At 34.5% G+C, this 16850-nt stretch overlaps 1 protein-coding gene across 3 annotated transcripts in view; it reads right to left on the minus strand.

Annotated features, from left to right (window-relative positions):
• VPS13A (vacuolar protein sorting 13 homolog A) overlaps nucleotides 1-16850 on the minus strand; it is a 278381-nt gene that overhangs the window by 47635 nt on the left and 213896 nt on the right. For all 3 annotated transcript variants that reach the window (XM_043486532.1, XM_043486531.1, XM_043486533.1), the window contains exons 53-58: nucleotides 14695-14824; nucleotides 8145-8377; nucleotides 2173-2326; nucleotides 1470-1634; nucleotides 1193-1274; nucleotides 524-593 (exon numbers count right to left, since the gene is read on the minus strand). In XM_043486532.1, coding sequence (XP_043342467.1) covers nucleotides 524-593; nucleotides 1193-1274; nucleotides 1470-1634; nucleotides 2173-2326; nucleotides 8145-8377; nucleotides 14695-14824 — 834 coding nt within the window. The remainder of the gene's footprint in view (nucleotides 1-523; nucleotides 594-1192; nucleotides 1275-1469; nucleotides 1635-2172; nucleotides 2327-8144; nucleotides 8378-14694; nucleotides 14825-16850) is intronic.

Genomic DNA, 16850 nt, shown 5'->3' on the forward strand with positions numbered 1-16850 from the left:
TGAAAAAAATTTAATTAGCAAACTTTTGGCAAAGTAAGAAGCATAATGTTCAGCTACACATAAATAATAAACTAGTATTTTTAAAAGGGAATAAAAACAGTATTTATCTTGGTGATAGGGTGGAGGAAACAAGAAATAATCGGGAGTGATACATAGATGGATGCTTCTGTCAATGTTCTGTTTTTTGAAATGGGTGGTGACTGAATTTGAATATACTATTTTCTTTCTTGTTTATAAAACAGTATGCAGTAACGATAGACAACAGAGAAAACAAATAAGAAAGTAATAAAATACACATAATTTAGAAATGACTATTATTAATATCTATGTATAATTCATTTGAAGCCTTCTGACTTCTAAAGATTATGAAATAATTGATTTTTTCTATGACCTTTCTAATTTAACATTTTACACTTAAATCTTTGACTCAACTAAAATTTATTTAAGAGTACAATTAACTCACATATTTAAACAAAACATTGTGCTTTAAATGCACACAAAATAAACATATTAAGATACTTACTTAATACGTGATATCTGTGAATGTCCTGCAGATCTCATGACGATACTGACATCTGTAAAGGGTTTTGGTGCTGTAAAGATTAACAAATATGATTAATCTAATGATGCTTTAAACAAAAGATAAGCATTTTCTTGTAATTTAATACACATCACAATGGGCACTTAAATTATGTATTAAATCATGAGCATGAATTAAAATTACTGATATTTGTAGGATCTACCACAATCTTAATTTCAGACTGCAGGATTTTTTTTTTTTAATTATCTGTATTCACTTTTAGCTTAACTGAACCTTTAAATTAGTGATTTTAAACCAGAAGTATACATTAGAATCACCAGGACAGCTTTGTGAAAACAGACTTCACGGTCTTAACCCTTTATCCAAAGGTTCCAGTGGCTTTTAAATTAGGAATTTACAAATTTGTAATCTTTTAAAGAAATTAATATCTCTAAAAATTATATATACATTTCAAATCAATCTTTTCTTCAATATTCACTCAGTTTTATTGAAGTTAGTTGAGTACTTCCTGGTCTTTTTTCAAGTCATTGAATTTTTCAATGATCCTATAGAAACTAAACTTGAGGATGGTTTCACTTCATACTTTTATAGTAAAATAAATCAAATAGCTAATACAACCATTTTTATGGCAATCTAAAAATAGAAACAAACCTGAATCCAAGGTGACCGACTTGGGCGGTTTAATGGGATAAAACACAAATGGAAATATAGCACCATGTATCTGGTTTTGGATCTAAAAAAACAAACAGGTCAGTATATTAATATGTTAATTATAGCATCTGACTAGAATAACAAAATTTAAGAAGTAGAAGGCATCAAACACTCTAGTCCAACAAATTGAAGTACAGACAAAACAGACTATGGGGAATATATTTATTCTATTTCCATATTTCTTTAGAATATGATTTGAATATCTTTTCAAACTTACCTGTATCCTGTAAATTTGAATTCTAAATGATGACTGATGTGCAGATGTGCTATATTCTACTTTTAATGCTGGAAGATAATTTCTTCTTATAGCTATTACATGCGGCTGCAGAATTTTCATGTTTGTACCACTAGGTGTCAAGCGAACCTGAAAAATATGCCCACTCTCCCACAAAAAAAAACCACAGAATTTCTCTTTATTAATTGACTAAAGTTAGAAATCTGTACCAAAAACCTTTTATAACATTAATTTAAATAGCAGGCTAAATATTTGATAAGATTTTGACTGAGATCTTCATATCCCATACACATACAACTCACAAATATTCATATAATATTCACAAAATATTCATATATCCCTGGTAACTTGATTTTATCACTTTTTATATAACTTTTATATAACTAAAATTTTTTTACTTTATTTCCTTAACTTTTAATTCACTAAAATTTATCAAAAAATAAAGCAATATAAGAAAAATAACTTTAAAAATAAAGCAAAACAACTTAGATCATTAGCACTTAAAAACGTCTGAATCTTAATAGAGAACTATTCCTTTAAAATATTCTATATAAAGTACATATAATAATATAATAAGATTCATTGTTTTGTAAGCAAACTTGTCTTTCCTTAAAAACGAACTCGTGGTTCATCTAATTACAACAGATAGAAATTAAAACTTCATATCAGTACTTAAAAATATTACCGGAATGTTAGTGTCCAACTCAATAATCTTGTCTTCCGATGGTGAAGATTCAGTGTATTCCTTAAATTCCTTCTCTAACTTCTCAGTGTGCTTTACGCTCATTGGCTTCCATCTTGCCTTCTTCCTGGGCTTTGTCTCCCAAACCACATCAGAACTTATATATGAAAGCAAAAATCACAGTACTAATTTATAAACAGTTTCATTATAACTGGTTTATTACATAAATTACAAAACCATCAGTGCATTTTTGCAATATCTCTAGTTGTGAGCAAGCACATTGTAAGTTTAAAAACATGAATTCATTCAACCAATACTTATTAAACTCTTATTCAGGCATTATTCTAGGTGGCAGCAATATTATTAGGGAACGTTTCTGCCATTTTGGAACCTTCTTTTACCTGAGGAGAGAGAGACAGACACTAAACAGTAAATTAGCATATTTTAATATATTAGGAGGTGAAAATGCTTTTGAAAGAAGAAAAAGCAGATAGGTTAAGGAGGATCTGGAGTACTGGGATATGCAAAGAGGTGGGGGTTGCAGTATCAAAACAGAATGGTCAATGGAGTTGTCATTAAGAAGGTGAGATTTTGACAGCCTTAAAGAACATGGGGCAGTTCTCCAGCGGACAAGAATGTTTCAGGTAGAGAGAAAAGCCAGAGCAGACTACAGGGCAGAGCAGGCCACAGCACAGGAAGCGCAGGGGCCTGGCGTGCCTGGAATACATCATGAGTAGCAGATGATGTAAGACAGATAATGAGAGGCAAAACAATGTAAAGCCTAGAGGATATGGTAAAGACTGAGTTTTATTCTGAGATGAGGACCCACTGAATGATTATGAAAAGATAATCAACAATATGATCTGACTTAAGGTTTAAGAATAAACTGTGTGATGGGATGGGAAGCAAGAAAAAATAATATAGGATGAGGACTAGAACAGGAAAACTTGTTAGGAATGTAATGCAGTAAGCCAGGAGAAAAATGATGATGGTTCCGCCTAGGGTGGTAAGACTGAAGCATTACAAAGGGGTCAGATTCTATGTGTGTTTTGAAGCAAGATCCAAAACACTACTTTCAGATGGATTAGACATAGGGGGTAAGATAAAGAAATCAAAAATGATTCCAAAGATTTTGACCTGAGCAAGCAGAAGAATGTAGTTGTCATTAACTCCAATGGGAAAGCAGGTTTTGATAGAAAGAGGAAGGAGTTTGGTTTTACATACTAAAAAGCTTAAGAAGTCGCTTAGATACCTAAGCAGAGATTTTATGTAAGTAGCTGGACAGACAAGTCTGGAGCTCAGAACAAAAATCTAGCTGAAGATACACTTCAAGATGTTTTCTACATATATACGGTATTTGAAATCATAAAACTGAAACAGAGAAGAGAAGAGGACTCAGATCTGAGAGCCTCAAGATACCCAATATTAAGCAGTTGAGAAAATAACAAGAAACCAAGAGGTGAGACTAAGAATGCTGGAATAGAAAGAAAAACCAAGGCGGTGAATTACCCTCGAAGTAAAGTCAAAGAAACTGGGTCAAGGAGGGATCTTTGTAGAATGCTCAGTTCAGTTCAGTTGCTCAGTCATGTCTGACTCTTTGCAACACCATGGATCGCAGCACGCCAGGCCTCCCTGTCCATCACCAACTCCCGAAGTTTACTCAAACCCATATCCATCAAGTTAGTGATGCCATCCAGCCATCTCATCCTCTGTCGTCCCCTTCTCCTCCTGCCCCCAATCCCTCCCAGCATCAGGGTCTTTTCAAATAAGTCAACTCTTCGCATGAGGTGGCCAAAGTACTGGAGTTTCAGCTTCAGCACCAGTCCTTCCAATGAACACCCAGGACTGATCTCCTTTAGGATGGACTGGTTGGATCTCCTTGCAGTCCAAGGGACTCTCAAGAGTCTTCTCTAACACCATAATTCAAAAGTATCAATTTTTCAGCACTCAGCTTTCTTCACAGTCCAATTCTCACATCCATACATGACCACTGGAAAAACCATAGCCTTGACTAGACGGACCTTTGTTTGGCGAAGTAATATCTCTGCTTTTTAATGTGCTGTCTAGGTTGGTCATAACTTTTCTTCCAAGGAGTAAGCATCTTTTAATTTCATGGCTGCAATCACCATCTACAGTGATTTTGGAGCCCTAAATAATAAAGTCTGACACTGTTTCCACTGTCTCCCCATCTATTTCCCATGAAGTGATGGGACCAGATGCCATGATCTTAGTTTTCTGAATGTTGAGTTTTAAGCCAACTTTTTCACTCTCTTCTTTCACTTTCATCAAGAGGCTCTTTAGTTCTTCTTCACTTTCTGCCATTAAGGGTGGTGTCATCTGCATATCTGAGGTTATTGACATTTCTCCCAGCAATCTTGATTCCAGCCCTGTGCTTCTTCCAGCCCGTTTCTCATGATGTACTCTGCATATAAGTTAAATAAGCAGGGTGACAATATACAGCCTTGACCTACTCCTTTTCCTATTTGGAACCAGTCTGTTGTTCCATGTCCAGTTCTAACTGTTGCTTCCTGACCTGCATACAGGTTTCTCAAGAGGCAGGTCAGGTGGTCTGGTGTTCCCATCTCTTTAGAATTTTCCACAGTTTATTGTGATCCACACAGTCAAAGGCTTTGGCATAGTCAATAAAGCAGAAATAGATGTTTTTCTGGAACTCTCTTGCTTTTTTGAAGATCCAGTGGATGTTGGCAATTTGATCTCTGGTTCCTCTGCCTTTTCTAAATCCACCTTGAACATAGGCAAGTTCATGGTTCGCGCACTGCTGAAGCCTGGCTTCGAGAATTTTGAGCATTACTTTACTAGCGTGTGAGATGAGTGCAATTGTGTGGTAGTTTGAGCATTCTTTGGGATTGCCTTTCTTTGGAACTGGAATGAAAACTGATCTTTTCCAGTCCTGTGGCCACTGCTGAGTTTTCCAAATTTGTTGGCATATTGAGTACAGCACTTTAACAGCATCATCTTTCAGGATTTGAAATAACTCCACTGGAATTCCATCACCTCCACTAGCTTTGTTCGTAGTGATGCTTTCTAAGGCCCACGTGACTTCACATTCCAGGATGTCTGGCTCTAGGTGAGTGATCACACCATTGTGATTATCTGGGTCATGAAGATCTTTTTTATACAGTTCTTCTGTGTATTCTTGCCATCTCTTCTTATTATCTTCTGCTTCTGTTAGGTCCATACAATTTTTGTCCTTTATCGAACCCATCTTTGCATGGAATGTTCCCTTGGTATCTCTGATTTTCTTGAAGAGATCTCTAGAATTTCCCATTTTGTTGTTTTCCTCTATTTCTTTGCACTGATTGCTGAGGAAGGCTTTCTTATCTCTCCTTGCTGTTCTTTGGAACTCTGCATTCAAATGGGAATATCTTTCCTGTAGAATATTAGAATGTTATCAACTTAAGCAACATGAAGACTGGTAATTGTACAATGCACCTGGCAAAACATAGGTCTCTGGTGATCTTATTAAGACCAGTTTTATGGTACACTGAAAGCAAAATCCTGTTCGGAACAGTTAAAGAAAAAATGGTTAAAAAAAGAACTGGAGAGAGTGAAAATATTTTTTGAAATAGATAACACTTCTAATGAGTTCAGCTATAAAGTAAAGCAAAGAAATATGCAGTAGGCAGCAGGGAAAGTAGGTTCAAGAGAATATTTTTTTAGTTGAAAGATATTCAACTTATTAGGACAATTCAATAGGGAGCCAAAAATTATTGAAGTAGGACAGAGAAAGAAGAGGATTGCTGGGTCAGTGTCTCAAGAAGCAAGAGTGAATGAAATATAGTGCAAAAGAAGAAAAATACGTTTAAATAGGAGCACATAGAATATATCTATGATAAGTGGGAAGTGTGTTGCTGCAATATATAGGTAAAAAATACTGGTGCATAGGAAGCTGAGATGTTGGGAGTGGGTCTTTGGAAGTTCCTTTTTGACTGCATCAGTTTACTTGGTGAAATAAGACTCAAGGCACTGAGCTGAGAGAGAATGGGGATTTAAAAAGAGCCAAAATGTGAAATGGGCTTCCCTTGTGGCTCAGCTAGTAAAGAATCCCCCTGCAATGCAGGAGATCTAGGTTCGATCCCTGGGTTGGGAAGATCCCCTGAAGAAGGGAAAGGCTACCAACTCCATTATTCTGGCCTGGAGAATTCCATGAACTGTATAGTCCATCGGGTTGCAGAGTCTGGCTCAGTGATAAAGAATCTGCTTGCCAATGCTGGAGACTTTAAGACATGGGTTCAATCCCTGGGTTGGGATGATCCCTGGGGAGGAAAGGGCAACCAGTGGCAGTATTCTTGCCTGGAAAGTTCCATGTATAGAAGAACCTGGCAAGCTACAGTCCATGGGGTCTCAAGGAGTCTGACAGGACACATGCATGCAAAGTGTGAAATAGTAATCTAGGAGAGAGAGTGAATGGAACAAATCTAATTTACTAAAAAACCACTGAAAGACTTAAACACAGAATTTAAAAATCTATCCACATTCTAGGGGCTTCCCTGGTGGTCCAGTAGTTAAGACCCCATGCTTTCCCTGCCGGGGATGCAGGTTTCATCTCTGGTCAGGTAGTTGAGATCCTGCATGCCATGCCACAGAGCAAACACACACACACAGGTGGGAGAAGAGGCTCCTGACAGCTTCCAGTTTCCACACCTCGGAAAAAATCTATCCACATTCTAAAAGCACTTCACCCATTCTGTTTAAGTATGTAAGTTATTTAATTTTACTCATTCTAAAATTTGTTCTCTTTCTTCTAAGATTTATGTTCTCTTAATAACTATGTTCTCTTATAATTTCTGTTCTCTTAAAAATAAAAGAAAGATAGAAACCATGTATCAATTCCCTTTGCATTCACATCATTTAGCATAGGAGATAGCACATTCAGTTTCACAGGCTTAAAATCTGTTATTTGAACTTTCTATTTCAGTAATAAGATATTTTTTTGAGAACAATAAAAATTTCTAAGGAAATAGTTTTAACATGCTTGTTTATTGATTTGGCTGCACTGCTTGGCACACAGGTTCTTGGTTCTCTGACCAGGGATCGAATCTGTGCCCCTGCAATGGATGCGCTAAATACTAACCACTAGACTGCCCAGGAATTTCCTTTAATATGTCTTTTTAAATGGCACAGCTACCATTCAAGAAGTCAGGGACATTTCTAGACGAATTTACATAGAAAAACAAAATATATATCATAAACCTTTAATTTATATATCTGATAGTTTAATTCAAGGGATTAAAACTCCATTATCCTTGTTATACAAACTGGAATCTAGCAACACTCTCAAATTAGGCAGTAATATAAAAATACTAATTTCAAGTAGTTACGAACAGAAACATTAAGTGCATAAAGGAAAGAAAAGAGTTTTACTGGTGATGACTTATGTGGGAAATGGTAAATACAATACTACCTTATTAGATCTTAAAGTGCCAAGATCAAAGTAGAAAGTGATTAGAAAGTAAGATGTATAGTGTGGGGAATACAGTCAATAATAATGAATAATTTTTGTATGGTCACAGATGGTAATTAGACTTACTGTGATCACTGTAATAAACAGAAATATTGAGTTACTATGTTATGTACCAGAAACTAACACACTGTAGCAGATCAAACGTACTTCAAAATAAACAAACTCATAGAAAAAGGTGGTAATGAAAAATTAAACATTTCCTTATGACATGTTAAAGAAAGAAAATATACTTTTAATAAGTTGAATAATTCTAATTTTCAGAGAGTTGGGAAAATAAATATGATGAGAGATTTATAAATCTGATTTTTGGTATATCTTTATCTTGAAAGGCAAAAAAGTATCAAAGCACTTTTAAATTAGCATTACCTTAGATTAGTATCATTGAGTAGTCAAAACAAAATTTAAACTAAATCATTTTAGACTTTACAATCACCATTTTTAATGATTAAGAACTTACACTTAAATGTATCCAAATTCTAATGCATCTAACCTTGTAATGCCAATATAGGCTACTTCTTGCTTTGTATAATTGTTGACAAGAGAAATCCCAACATCTTGTAATGCCAATACAATCTCTTGCTCTGCTAACTCTGCTTTCTCACTTTCATATGTCACTTTAAACACTCTTGGATCTTCAGTGAATAAAATAATGCGTTGTAAGCCTTCAAAAAATGAAACTAAATAAATGGTCTTTTTCCCCAAATTTATAGGTGTCATCATATCCTGAAATAAAATCATCAAAAAAATAAGAAAATTAGAATTTGGTGCCAACCAACATGAAATCTACATTCTACATTTGAAAAATGAGAATAGTAATGGTACCTCCTTCATAGGAATAAAATAAATTAACAATTGTGCAACATTTGGAAATTTACATAATTCAAATTAGTTAATGAAAGTTTCTGCCATAATCATTATGAAGTCAGGAAGACAGGTAAACTTTTAATATCATAGTAAAATCTAATTAGTCTTCCTTTGTAGGCTAGTTAGTAACACAGAATTTATCTTCTCTGCTTTATTACAAGACTAATCAATGTGTTATGCATTAAAAGTTGTTTAGTCAGAAACTTCTATTGCTTTTCAGAGCTGAACTAAATAAGATAAAAGAATATTTGACACCCCAGCTGCATGCTCTACAAAGCACAAATACTACAGGGTTAATATTACAGAAAGAATTTATATATAAGCATTGCGCTGATATCAGGGTCTTCAGTTTAAAATAATTAACTTCTAATAGTTAACTGTCAGCCATTAATTTCTAGTTAAGTGAACATTCTGATTAAACAAGATATTATAATATACAGTACACATTCATGTTATAATCCACTAAAATTAAAAATAAGTTAAAATATAGTCATGTTACTTATAACACTCTCTAAAATATAATACATAATACTAAAACTATATTAAGATGTAAATAAGCTAATTTCCAAGTAATTCTGAAATATTGCTAATATGTTATAGTGGATTACAGGTTTATCTTGGCAAACTTCAACTATCATGGTGATGTAAATATGCAAAAGTACTTATTGAAGCTGAGGCTCCAATACTTTGGCCACCTGATGCAAAGAGCTGACTCATTGGAAAAGACCCTGATGCTGGGAAAGATTGAAGGCAGGAGGAGAAGAGGACGACAGAGGATGAGATGGTTGTACAGCATCACCAACTCAATGGAGAAGAGTTTGAGTAAACTCTGTGAGTTGGTGATGGACAGGGAGGCCTGGCGTGCTGCAATCCATGGGGTCACAAACAGTCGGACACGACTGAGCAACTGAACTGAACTGAACTGATGCAAAAGTACTAATCGACAGGTTAAACAGCTTATTATTTTTATTTTTTATATTAAAATGAATTATTTTCTAAAAATAAATCTAATAATCATGAATTTAAAAAATAAAGTTAGGCCAATTATGGGCAACCCTGTCAAATACATTTAAACAACACTGGACTTCACAAGAGCAACACTGGAAAGACACTGGAAAAATATAATCAATATTCTAAAAGAAAACAACTCAGAACCCAGAATTCCTTACTCAGTAAAAGTATTCCTCAGTGAAGAAAAGTACAAGAAATAAAGACTCTTGAAGACAAATGAAAACTACTAAATATCACCATCAACAGAAATTCACTCGAGCAAATTCTACAGGAGGAATTAAATACCAGCAAGAGCAAAGTGATACAAGATGAATGTATGAAGTAAGAAAGGAATGTTACACAAATAAAATGTGAGAGAAAATATTTTACAAAATTCAATATTCAGGATTAATAAAAATTTTTGGCAAACAAAGACTACATGAGAAGTTCTTTAACCTCTTATCAAACTTCCCAAACACCCACCAAACTTCAGCAAAGATCACACTTAAAGGTAAATGTTGATGTCATATAACTTGAGACCAGAAATAAGGCAAAAATATATGTAAACATCAGTTTCATTAAAGAGGACATAGAGATGCAAGCCAGTCCAGTAAGGCAAAAAGAAATTAAAGATGAAAGGACTGAAAAGGAGAAAGCAAAACTCTCATTCTTTTTAAGTGTCATGATTGTACATGTGGAAAAATAAAAAACAAATAATGTTAATAAGAGAATTCAGTGAATTTTCTGGATCAAAAAAAAAATCAATACTCAAAATGCCATTACACTCCCATATGCTAACAAGTTTAATTTTAAAAAGATATCATGGGTTTCTGTTCTGGCAACTGATGACTAGGTGGTCTGAGACAAACCTTCTTGCTAACAGCAAAAAGTTGGACAACATCTAAAAAGGAAAAATATGTGTCTGAAAAAACAGAAAAGTTTCCGAGATAGCATGAATCAACAGCGCCAAGATCAGAGAGAGAAAGAAAGCCAATAAAGGTGAACTTTGTGGGGCTTCCCTGGTGGTCCAATGCCTAAGATTCTGTGCTCCCAATGCAGGGGGCTCAGGTTGGATCCAGGGTCTGGGAGCTAGGTGCCACATGCCAGAACTAAGAGTTCACAGGCCGTAACTAAAGACCCCTCATGCCACAACTAAGACTCAGCATAGTCAAATAAATAAATAAAACCAAGAAACTAAACAAAATCACAGAAAAGACAAAGTGGTCTTTGTATTCAGCGTTCACAACTGTCAGTTCAAAAAGTAGAAGCAAATACTGAGAAGTTAGGGAACATCATACAGAGTCTCAAATTATCTTTAAAATTTTTCATATACTATGTTCAGCACAGAGTCAAAAATAAACATTCAAACAGAATGAATTTTAGTGAAAACCAAGAAAAGAGAAAATTTTAAAACATCTAGAAGAAATCTAGGTATTGGAATTGTCAGACAGTCTTTAAAGTAGTTATGATCAGAACATTTAAGAAATTATGTAACAAAATAGAGAATTTTGGAACAAAAACTTTTATAATAGAAACCTTAGAACTGATATTTCAATAACTAAAATTAAGAACTCAATAGATGATTTTAAGAGATTAGACACAGTAAAAGAAGTACATTGAAAAAGAAGTCCGAAGGAAATATTCATACTGAAGGAAGGAGAGAAAAGGATGAAATAACACATAAAAGTCTTAAGAGACATCATAGAACATGTCTCTTAGAACACCACCAAAAAGTCGTAAGAGACATGATGAAAACTCTAATACTTATGCAATGGTGAATTTCAAAGAGAAAAAGGAAAGAGGTGCCGAACCTGAAGTTTGATATCCGGCAGAAATACTTCACTAAAAACAGAGCAAAATAAAGACATTTTCAGACAAATCAAACTGATCAGCTTTGGACTCTGATAAGCGGAATACTGCCTGCCATATCAGTAAACAAAGGATGTCACAGTCAACAACAATTACAGTCGCAGTCTAGGATGAGCTGGTGAACCCTGAGGAAACTCAGAATATAAAAACACAGGATACTAGTCCCAGATAGCTGAGGTGAATATCAAAAGAATGAGTTCAGTGAGCCCAGACTCTTGTACCTTCCCATATACAGAAAAGTGCTAAATGCCCTAACACTTGACTCATCTGCTTTTCTTAAATTAACAATAATCTTTTGATGTTCAGACTACCTGTCCTTTGTTGCAATACTCCTATATATCCTGGCTCCCCCAACTCCGTCTTGCCTCTACAGAGCAATTCTCTCAGGGATGCTTTAGATGCTGCCTCCTGGGGTTGAAGTCCTAAAAATTCCTGCTGAATAAAACATAACTCTCAACACTTTTAGGTTTTGAATAATATTTTAGTCAACAACTCTTGCCTGGAAAATCCCATGGACAGAGGAGTCTGGCAGGTTATAGTCCACAGGGTTGCAGAAGAGTCAGACACAACTTAGCGACTAAACAACAACAATAATCCTCCCAGTTAGGCAGTTGTAAACTGTGGCCTATGATAGTTTTATAAGTCTCAATATTTAAGCCTAAAAAGATACTGTTGTGGGCACTGCAACATTATATACTAATAAGAATCAACTTAACAAAAAGACCACAATTCTAAATTTATATCTACCTGATCACATGGTTGCAAGGAGATCCAACCAGTTCATCCTAAAGGAAATCAGTCCTGAATGTTCATTGGAAGGACTGATGTTGAAGCTGAAACTCCAATACTTTGGCCACCTGATGCAAAGAGCTGACTCATTTGAAAAGACCCTGATGCTGGGAAAGATTGAAGGCAGGTGGAGAAGGGGATGGCAGAGGATAAGATGGTTGGATGGCATCACCGACTCAATGGAGGTGAGTTTGAGTAAACTCTGTGAGTCGGTGATGGACAGGGAGGCCTGCAATCCACGGGGTCGCAAAGAGTCAGACACAACTGAGCGACTGAACTGAACCGAATCACACAGTTTCAAAATGTAAGAGCCCAAATTAAGAAAACCAAAAAAGGTATGCATAGATCCATGATTTCAAACACCATTCTCATAACAACAGAACAAGCACAAACAAAAAACTTAATAAGATAGAAGATCTAAACAACTCAACAAAACTTGAATAAACTGACATATATAGAACACTGTAACCAACTGCAGAATATGTATTTTTTTCAAATACACATAAAATATTTACAAAAATTGATTACAAGCCCACACATTCGATTTTAATAAATTTCAATGAACTGAATCAGAGTATGTTCTCTGGTCACAGTGGAATTAAGTTAGAAATAAATAAACACAGCAAGAAAATACTTTGAAAAGTGATAACCTAAGTAACCATGAAGCCAAAACATAAAAATAAATCACAATGAAATTCAGAAAATATTTTTAACTAAAAAATAATTAATATACAGCCAAATCTGTGAGACAGAATTACTAATGTTTTTGGAAGAAGTTTGTGACTTTAAGTGACTTCAAATAAAAAGTGAAGAAAATCTAAAAAGCAATGATCTAGGTATCTGCTATGAACTCATTTGTGCTGCTCCCCTCCCCCCATTCATATGTTACAGTCTCAGCCTCCAATATGATGGAGGTAATGACACCATGGTTAAATGACATCATGGGGGAGGGGAAGGGTGTAAATAGGGCTCTGATCCACCAGTATTCCTTTCCTTATAAGAGATACTAGAGAGCTCACTCCCTCTCTCTTCACCCTGTGAAGACACAGCAAGAATTCGACTATACTGGCATTCTGATCTCAGGGGTGCTGCCTCCGGTACCACTAGAAATGAATCTCCACTGTTTAAGGCATCCAGGCTAAGGTATTTTGTTACAGCATCCTGAGCAGATTAATACAATTATCTATCTCAAGAGTTTAAAAGAAAATTATAAAATTAAAACAGAAGAAAGGTGAAAGAATATAATATAGATTAGGCAAAAATAGGTGAAAATGAAAACAAATGTATAAAAGAGATCATCAAAAGGGCAAATTGATGGTTTTCTGACAGACAAAACTAAACTGAAAGTAAATAATAAAATCTCGGCAAAACTTAGGGAAAAAAGGAATGAAGGCACAAATGTTCTATACTAGGAATGGAACAAAAAGAAGAATCATCACTATAAATCTTAAAAAGATAAAAATATGGATATTATAAAAACATTTATATCAATATATTAGAAAACTGAGATGAAATAAATGCATTCTTAGGAAAACTCTTAACAAAACCACACAAATAAAAGTAGAAAACTGAAATGCCCTATCAATAAAAAGTAGCATTCGTAATTTAAAAACCTTCTTATAAAGACTATTGCAGGTAAGATGACTAGGTTTCACTTATGAACTCTATAGCAAACATTCCAAACATTCCACAAATCATACCAGTCTAACACGAACTCTCAGAAAATAGAAAAATTATAGATAATTCCCAACATGTATTAGAAGTCAGGATGACCTTAATATTAAAATCTGGTAAAGTTATTACAAGATAAGACGGTGACAGGCCAACTCCTTTCATGAATACAAGCAAAAGTCGAACAAAACATTAGCAAGTCAATTCCAAAAATACAAGGCTGGCCTAATATTTGAAAAACAACCAAATAAGACAAAGCCCCAAAAGCATATAATCATCTCAAAAGATAAAAAACAAAAGACATAAAAATGAATAAAAATTCAGTACTCATTCATTTACTCATTTGATAAGAAATAATAACTAGTGGCAAGAAAAAAAGACACTGGAATAGGGAACAAAGTAAGATAAATTTTGAAAGATCAATAAGACTTTAATAAAACAATTTTTGAAAGTCATTTAATATGTTACTGGAGAATGTTTATACCTAACTTTATTATTATAAAAAACAACAGTCTGCCATTCATAGATAAATCCATGTTAACAGATTCCTAAATGTCCTTCACAGAAGCAAAACCAACATAGAAGACATTTAATGCAATAATATATTTGTATCTGTTTATAAACTGAATGCTGGAAGTATCTAAGCTACCCTTTATAACACAATAGAAGCAAATAAGAAGGCAGAAAAAATAAGACTGCTTCCAGTTTTAAACATTTTTGGTTAAGTTAAAGCTTGAATATTGCTTTAAAAATCTTCAGCAGTGTTTAAGAAGTGTAAACACAAAAAGGTCTCAAAACTAGTAAGGCTGAAAAAAAATAAAATCCTGCTAAGAACACCATAATAACCTAGTACATACATCCTTTTGTGTTACTTCACCGTGGCTTTTTCCACATTTCCACTTCAGCTTTCTAGAGCCCACTGGATCAGCCCATGTATAAAATACTGCTTTTCCAGGAGGGAGGGAATCTTCTATTTCACTGAGGGAACTGACATAAATAGGAAAAAGACACAGTAAATTAAGTACAAGTATACAAATATACTAAGAATCTAAAATAATACTTCATTAATTCTGAGTCCATTAATTAAGATTTATGATAGTTCAGAGTAAAGTAGACTGAACTTTTTCCTTATACAATAAAAAAGTGGTTTTCTGAGAAAATAATGAGAATATTTCAAGGGAAATGTTTGTCCTAGTTAGGAAATAAATATCTCAGGTTGAGTTTCCCTGCTGGCTCAGAGGTAAAGAATCCACCTGCTAAGACAGGAGACATGGATCCCTGTCTGGGAAGGTCCCAGATGCCAAAGAGCAACTAACTCCATGAGCTATGACTACTGAGCCTGTGCTCTGAGCTGGGGAACCACAACTACTGAGTCCTTGCATCCAGCACTGTGAACCCTAGAGGCTATGCTCCACAAGAAGAGAGGCCACCACAATGAGAAGCCCACGCACTTCAAGGAAGAGTAGTTCAAGCTTGCTGCAACTAATAATGGACTGCACAAAGCAACAAAGACTTATCACTGTCAAAAATTAATTTAAAAAATATCTCCAGGTTTCTGAAACTACTCTGTCAACTTTAAATACTAATTAATTATGAAAGAAAATTATTTCAATTACTTTACCTTATCTATACCAAATCTAAGATAATTTAACTGGTAATACTTCCCTAAGAATCGATTTTACTGTGTCAAAATTCAATTCAATTATTTTTAAAAACCATAAGACACAGGATATAAATCTAAGAAACTCAATCAACTCACAAAACAATTCACCAAAAGAAAATGGAGAAGTTACAAACCAAAAAAATAATATAATATAACTTTTCTGAGCTAAAAAGCTGACTCTGCAGATTAGATTTCACTGGGTATCAGACTAAATGAATGGAAACAATATCATCCAACACAGAATGTAGGACTTTGGAAAATGTCAAATTTTAAGAAAATACAGGGAAACCTGCCTATCCCTAAACCTGATCGAGGGAAACCAGTTACCCTTAGAAATAAAAATAAGATTTTTCACTCTGTTCTGTAATACTGAATGCCAGAAAACAACACAGCAATGCCTACACAAATTTGAGGCAAGAGTCATAACTTAAAAAACTTATGGAAAATTGTTAATTTCCAAAAGTAAGACATTTTGAAATAAGCAATAGCATAACATTTGACCATAAACCCTTCCTTTTTCCAACCAAGCCAGAGAGGAGTCAAAATAAAATTTTAAGAACTGTGGTGCCAAAATATTAAACTAAACCAGTCAAATAAATTAACTCATTAATATTGTGAAAGTCGCTCAGTCGTGTCCAATTCTTTGCAACACCATGACTATAGAGTCCATGGACTTCTCCAGGCCAGAATACTGGAGTGGGTAGCCTTTACCATCTCCAGGGGATCATCCCAATCCAGGGATCATACACAGGTCTTCTGCACTGCAGGCAGAATCTTAACTAGCTGAGCCCCCAGGGAAATCCAAGAAATCTGGAGTGGCCTATCCCTTCTCCAGCAGATCTTCCCGACCCAGGAACCCTAGGGTCTCCTAATTGCAGGTGGAATCTTTACCAGTTGAGCTACCAGGGAAATCCAATTATAAATCAATCCAAATATCTTCAATAACATAGTTTTGAAAAATTAACCATATATTACTCTGGCTCAAAAATCCCAAATTATATTCATAAGAAACTAAATTTGGAAAGAGAAATTGAAGGAAATGAAAAAGTACTCTATATTTGTCATGGAAAATTAGCAGATACTGTTTCACTCTCAAAATTTTAAATGCATCAAAATCTTCCAGAACACAGAAAGTAATTACATACAAGAGAAACAAAATTATATTTTCCAAATCATCATTAGAAGAAAATAATCTATATGACAAAAAAGCATGGCAAGGAATCATAATTAGTCTTTAAAAGTATTACAAACAGGATAAAAATTTTTATTAAAAGACAGATTTTTAACATTATAAAATTAGAAACAAATTCTCAACAATAGAGGAACATTTAATTATAGTGCACCTAAATG

Source organism: Cervus canadensis, chromosome 14 (assembly GCF_019320065.1).
Source record: "Cervus canadensis isolate Bull #8, Minnesota chromosome 14, ASM1932006v1, whole genome shotgun sequence".
NCBI lineage: Eukaryota > Metazoa > Chordata > Mammalia > Artiodactyla > Cervidae > Cervus > Cervus canadensis.